This window comes from Perca flavescens, chromosome 23 (assembly GCF_004354835.1).
Source record: "Perca flavescens isolate YP-PL-M2 chromosome 23, PFLA_1.0, whole genome shotgun sequence".
NCBI classification, from domain to species: Eukaryota; Metazoa; Chordata; class Actinopteri; order Perciformes; family Percidae; genus Perca; species Perca flavescens.
Window position 1 is genome coordinate 12,790,598 of NC_041353.1, and position 6,411 is coordinate 12,797,008.

Genomic DNA, 6,411 nt, shown 5'->3' on the forward strand with positions numbered 1-6,411 from the left:
ATACCTTGAAGAAATGGAAGGTCTACATGTACAACTCTCTGAATAATTTTGGTCAGCCCTGGACAACACACCGTAAACCAAAAAAAAATGCTGTTCACAAAGTAGTCAGTGTGTAATCACACTGAATGCCTATTATACCAAGAAAATCCAAATTGTCTTTGAAATGTGTTGGTGTGAAATATATTCATTGTTGATTTAGTAATCCAATCGAGCAGCCATTGTAGTTGAAACATTGTTGGTGGCATTGGTAATCCTTCAAATATCAATTAATCTCATTTGGTGATTTGCCATTTCAAGTAAATGCTTTTTTGCTCGTATGTTCTACACCGAACGTGTTTTGGATGTTCATTTTTAGGACTACGCTGTCACACCAGGTAAACCTTTGAACACAAAGTAAGGGAACACATTTAGTGCTACTGGCTCTATATGTGCAATTTATTAAATATGAATATGCACCATAACACTAACACTGTCATATGCAAGGCAATGTGTCTTTTATTCCACCATGTTCATGTCTTGCACTTTTGTTGAAATAGACTGTCACTTTGTGATACAGAGCTTTTGGTTTTTAGTATTTAAGATGATCGTTATGGAAAATTTGCTCAGAGTTACATGTCTGTTTTTTTTATTTTTTTTTTTACTGTCTGGTCAATATTTACAAAAAAAATTTGGCCTAGATGACCTAATATGGGGGAGGGGGTGCTATTGCAGTTAGTTCCTTTTGCACTCCCTACCTCAGTTTACTGTAAGAATAATCCTTGTGTTATCGGAGATTATTGGTTTCCTTGTTAAGATTTTTTTATTTTTTCTTTCTTTTGTTTTTTGTCCGTCATCTCGGTTCAAATTCATGGCCATCCCCTGAAATATTTCATGTCAAAGTATTTGATTGTAAAAATTGTGGACCTTACTGCTACAGGAATTACTCTGAACTTTGATGAAAAGATGTGAATCAGACTGTAACATCATCCAAATGTTTTTAATACCCTAATGATTGTATTCTTATTCTAACAGTATACTTTAAAGAGTGTTATATATTCATATATAATAATCAATTTGCTCCCATAACTTTGTAAATGAGTAATGAAGCCTTGTAAATTGGGTTTTTGTACAAAAAAGTGGGACATTTTGCACTTAAGGGGGAAAACGCTCGCTTCCCCTTTTCTTTTGTACCTATAAGGGCTTGATACCTTACAACTTTGATTCTTTTATGTACATTGACTTTTGTGATCTGAGCAAACTCCTAATACAGCTCCACTCAATGTCACCCTGAACAGATGTCTAATCAGCCATAATAAGAACATGTTTGTGCAAGGTTTTCAGTAAGAATACTTAGGTGTCACTTTGCCTTATGCTGACTTCTCTCCACAGCACTGAAGGTAAGTGTTTTCAGTTCTACATCACGACAAGTGGAAACAGTCCAGTCCAGAGGAAGTCTGGCTGACTTCTGCATCTAGCCAGACCAAGACTACCTCTCACAAGCAGCTGGAAAGTATCTTTTTTTTTTGGGGGGGGGGTTTCAGTATTTGACTTAGAAGAAGTGTAATGGTAGGATATATTTTCACTCATTACCTGATCTTCAGCTACTTTTTTAATCGCCTGTAACAGATGTTTAGAAATTTAGCCACGTGACCCCAAGCTGAAGTTCCACACAGGTGTAAAATGGGGAAAATGTATCACTGTATTATATAACTGGTAATTGACCGTTGAGTTGTCTGCCTGTAACTGTAATTGATCAGCATAGCTATGCACTTCTCAGGGCTACATGACATTTAAAAAAAAGAGTTTAGTATCCATTATTGTTACTTTGGTTTTTAGATTAAAAGGGTAATTTCTTTTCCAGTCAGGGAAAGGTACATGATAGCTAAAATTAATCAAATGATTATTGGTCCCAAAAAATAAAACCTTTCTAAATTCTGTTTGATTTTGTGGCTTTCCTTTGTATATTATGCATCTGATTAGTCTTCAGAGTGGACATCCGGTAAGGCGATGTTTGTTTGCATCAAGCCAATCAATGTAAATTGTAGTGCGCCTTGAGTAGGAAACATTTTTTTTGTATTCATTCTATCAAATTATTAAAGGTTTATACAGGTGACTACACAACATTTTCAAAAATCTAAGCTGCTAAGATTTATCATTTTGTAGGCAAAATGTATTGCAAAATCCTATTAAAGAGAAACTTGCATTAAAAATAGTTACATAATAGTGAGTAAAAATGCCTAAAACTTCCCTATTTGAGGGCCATTATCTAAAGTCTCTAAATCGCTGTAAACCTTTGGACTAAATGTATTGTAATAGTGTTAATCTGCTTTATTAGTGATTAACTTGGGATACATTCTCTAGTACATTAACATTGTCACATAGTGACTTGCATGTCCTCGTTTCTATTGCAGTCATTGTTTTTTACACTGTTGTATTATAAAATTTTATTTTGTGTAATCTCGGCTAAATTGAATAGAGGGCTTGCCCTAGATTGTACCTCCGAAAACTAAATAAAGGTTGATGATATGAGGGGAGTTAACCAAGGAAAACTTAATCTAAACTTATCGTGCAAACAAGCAGTTGTTTCAAACACCCGTACGAAAGATTTAAAAGTTAGAGGTTTCCTAATCTCACCATTTTGTGCAAATACTGTAATTTGGTCAAATTACTTATCAATGTTAAAAATGAAAGTGGTGTTTGCAGTGTGGGTGAGACCAAACTAGGGTTTATATATAAATGAATAGATCCTACTTGTCCGATGTTATTGAGACCATCAGCCGGAACCTTAATGTGTCTATGTCGCGCTCTTACCGTACAATTTAACACGTTACACTTGTCACTTCCGGCGCTTGTTTGGCTGGTTGTTTGAAATGAGAACGTTGGCCATATAAAGCATAATTTTAATGCTTTAATGGCAGGTTTATTAAATGTGGATACACGCTGGGAGACAAGACGAGTCCTATAGAGTGTACTACTGGATCAACTTCACTCTTGCTACCGTACTATGTTCAAAAAGATGACTGAATTTGGTCCAGATTCCGGGGGACGAGTTAAGGTAACGTAACACTAAAGCAGTCTGTGTTTTTTTTATGAAAAGATTAACTCGTACTGCAGTTTAATAATTAAGCAAAGAAATGTTAAAATCACAAGTTAGAATCAATGTAACGTTACCAACAGTCAGATTGTTTTGTTTGTTTACTACTTTGTATTTGGGAGTATTTTAACAGGAACACATTCATATGATTATATATGTTTTCCCATTGTGATATGCAGGGAATAACCATTGTGAAGCCCATTGTGTTTGGGAACGTTGCCCGTTACTTTGGGAAAAAAAGAGAGGAGGATGGACACACACATCAGTGGTCTGTCTACGTGAAGCCTTACAGAAATGAGGTTAGCAATCCAGATCTCTTAAAGACTTTTGCAATACTGCCATTTATGTTGACAAATTAATTAGTTGGAAAGATAATGGCCAACCACTTCTACTGTCAAGGTTTTTTCTTCTTAAATGTTTACATAAATATATATATTCTTCCAGGATATGTCTGCTTATGTGAAAAAGATCCAGTTTAAGCTACATGAGAGCTATGGTAACCCACTGAGAGGTGAGTAGCCATTTACATAATAAAATGTGGAATAACCATTTGAATGCATCTGTTTTTGGGGTGGGGATGGGATGCATTATTTACTCTGGATTGTACTTAATTATATTAAAGAAAATGTGAATGGAAATCGATAGTACGTTGATAGTACAGTGTATAGTGGCTCACTGTGTTTCTCTTTCTTCCAGTGGTGACTAAGCCTCCATATGAGATTACAGAGACGGGCTGGGGGGAGTTTGAAATCATCATCAAGATCTTCTTCATTGACCCTAATGAGAGACCTGTGAGAGCCTAACTATTTAGTAGGCAGTGTGATGCAGGAATTTTGAACTTTATCTCCTTGTATGTATACTTATATTGATGTCTCTCTCTCTCTCTCTCTCTCTCTCTCTCTCTCTCTCTCTCTCTCTCAGGTGACCCTGTACCATCTGTTGAAGCTGTTCCAGTCAGACTCCAGTGCCATGCCTAAGAAGACAGTTGTCTCTGAATTCTATGATGAAATGGTATGCCTGTTTTCTTGCTGCAGCTCATGACCACAGTTACTGTACTGCATCAATTTCTGTGTTCCTTTACTGTGACAATGCTAGGCCTATTAATTATTATCTACTAATATTTAATCTCTCCACCATAAATAAATGGTTAATTACATAAATCACATATCGCTTTCAAAGTTCCCACACACTTAGAACTTTGTTAAATTTAGAATTTGTGTGAGACTGGGAGAGATGCACCTGACATTGTCATTTTTTCAGATCTTCCAGGATCCTACAGCCATGATGCAGCAACTACTGACCACGTCGAGACAACTCACCCTTGGAGCATACAAGCATGAGACAGAATGTATGTACACACACACACACACACACGATGAACACACAATGAACACACGCAAAGAAACACAAGACACACATGTTTAAATACAGACTAGTATATACTTATTTTGACCTCAGTGCCCCGCATAAGGGAAAATCTAGTGTGTGCTTCTGGACAGAAGAGCAGCATTCATAGTTTGTGTCACTGTCATCATGCTTGTGTGTGTCTGTGTCTGCAGTTGGTGAGCTGGAGCAGAGGACCAAGGAAAAAATGGAAGCAGCAAAGAAGAGAACCAGCCAGGAAATCACAGAGCTGAAAGATAAACTAAAAGCCAGCAGAGAAAACATCAACCACCTGAAGGCAGAAATCAGGAAACTGGAGGAGGATGGAGACCACAAGGACCACTGAGAAATGGGCAAACACAGACAGAAGTGATTTAAAAAAACAAACAAAAAACAGGCATTGTTGTGACATATTTTGATTACACTTTTTTGTTATTTTGTGTGTGTGTGTGTGTTTTTTTACATAATCTCTTAACATCACATAGCTCAGAGAAGACATAAAATGATTTCCCCATAATATATTTACTACTGCAGCACTGAAAAAAATGTCCGCCATCTTGCTTGTGGCTGAAACAAGGATTTTGTGATTGCTTCTTTTTATACCTGTCATTTTCTTTTCTACCCAAACATTACTGGATCAGCTGGTTGTAAGGTAGAATTACATGTAATTTTGTTATACATGTTTTTGCAATATTAATCTTGTCCAATCCTATTGATGTAATTGATCCCTGTGAAGTGATCCTGAGCAGAGGTCTAATCACCCAAAATTAAGCATCCCCATAGTATTCATACCTACCTGATGAGATGTCCACATTTGTGTAAACAGTTTTGAATGTGAATAGCTCATTTGTTTTTTACTGATCTTTCGGTTTTCTATAAAAAGTAAACGTCTTACAGGATTGCTTGTATATGTTTTTTTTTCTGTTGTAACCATTTGGGTGAAGTCTTTTGAAAAACTGTTAAAAAGAGAACTTGTCACCAAAACTGAGCACCTGCTTGACCCATTACAGTTTGCGTATAGGACTGGGCGAGGGGTCGAAGATGCTATCACCACTCTGCTAAACCTTGTTTTTAAACATCTTGAAGGCAGCAAAACACATGCCAGGCTGCTATTTGTGGATTTCTCGTCTGCTTTTAATACAATCCAACCCCACATTTGAATCTAAAAGCTCATTAAGAATTTTGGTTTAGATTTGAATGTTATGGGCTGGATCCTTTTTTTTTTTTTTTTTTTTTTAACTAACAAAAGTCAGAGAGTGAGGGTGAATGGATGCATGTCAGGAGAATTAAGTTCAACTACAGGGTCCCCTCAGGGCTGCGTCCTTTCTCCGCTACTCTATATTCTGGAAAATAATGACTGCTGCAGCCGTTGTGACAACAGATTCATTTTAAAGTTCGCAGATGACTTTGTCATAGTCAGTCTTCTTCATGCTTGTGAAAACAGCCACGGTCCTGTTGATGAGTTTGTACAGTGGTGTGACAGCTAAACTGAATGTAACAAAAACTAAGGATAGGAGTATAGATTTTAGGCACACTACAAGTACCTGGGGAATTGTATTGATGACATGCTGAATTTTAATTATAACTCTGAGATGCTGTGTAAGAAGGGTCAGCCACGTTGGTTCTGCCTCCGGAAATCTCAGTTTCATGTTGATAAGACCCTCATGATTCCATTTTACAGATGTTATATCGAGTCCGTTTGAACCTTTTCTTTAATCTGTTGGTGCAGGAACCTCGGCAACACGCACCCTCTTTACTCTGAATTTCAAATGATGTCTTCTGGCTCTAGGTTCAGATTCCCCATGATTAAGGTGTCAGGTACAAGCATTCCTTCATCCCCAAAGCCATCTCACTTGTGAACTCAGGCCCAGGGGACGAGGTAATAACTCATAACTCACTTGGCAAAGTGTGTAGTTTAGTTAGCGATATGATGTGGTTGGTGATGATGATGATGA

At 37.0% G+C, this 6,411-nt stretch overlaps 1 protein-coding gene across 1 annotated transcript; it reads left to right on the forward strand.

Annotated features, from left to right (window-relative positions):
• The first annotated feature begins 2,729 nt into the window (after positions 1–2,729).
• Positions 2,730–5,355, forward strand: yeats4 (YEATS domain containing 4). The gene is made up of 7 exons (XM_028571259.1): positions 2,730–3,034; positions 3,253–3,372; positions 3,518–3,584; positions 3,770–3,864; positions 3,995–4,084; positions 4,334–4,421; positions 4,633–5,355. The coding sequence occupies exons 1-7, from the start codon at positions 2,984–2,986 to the stop codon at positions 4,800–4,802; spliced, it is 681 nt and encodes a 226-aa protein (XP_028427060.1). The 5' UTR covers positions 2,730–2,983; the 3' UTR covers positions 4,803–5,355.
• Positions 5,356–6,411: the final 1,056 nt, after the last annotated feature.

Excerpts from the sequence above, each read along its gene's own strand:
- yeats4 (XM_028571259.1), top strand. The coding sequence starts at position 2,984 with ATGTTCAAAAAGATGACTGAATTTGGTCCAGATTCCGGGGGACGAGTT. Across the intron at positions 3,585-3,769 it reads CTATGGTAACCCACTGAGAG|TGGTGACTAAGCCTCCATAT; the intron begins GTGAGTAGCCAT and ends TCTTTCTTCCAG. Across the intron at positions 4,085-4,333 it reads CTGAATTCTATGATGAAATG|ATCTTCCAGGATCCTACAGC; the intron begins GTATGCCTGTTT and ends TCATTTTTTCAG.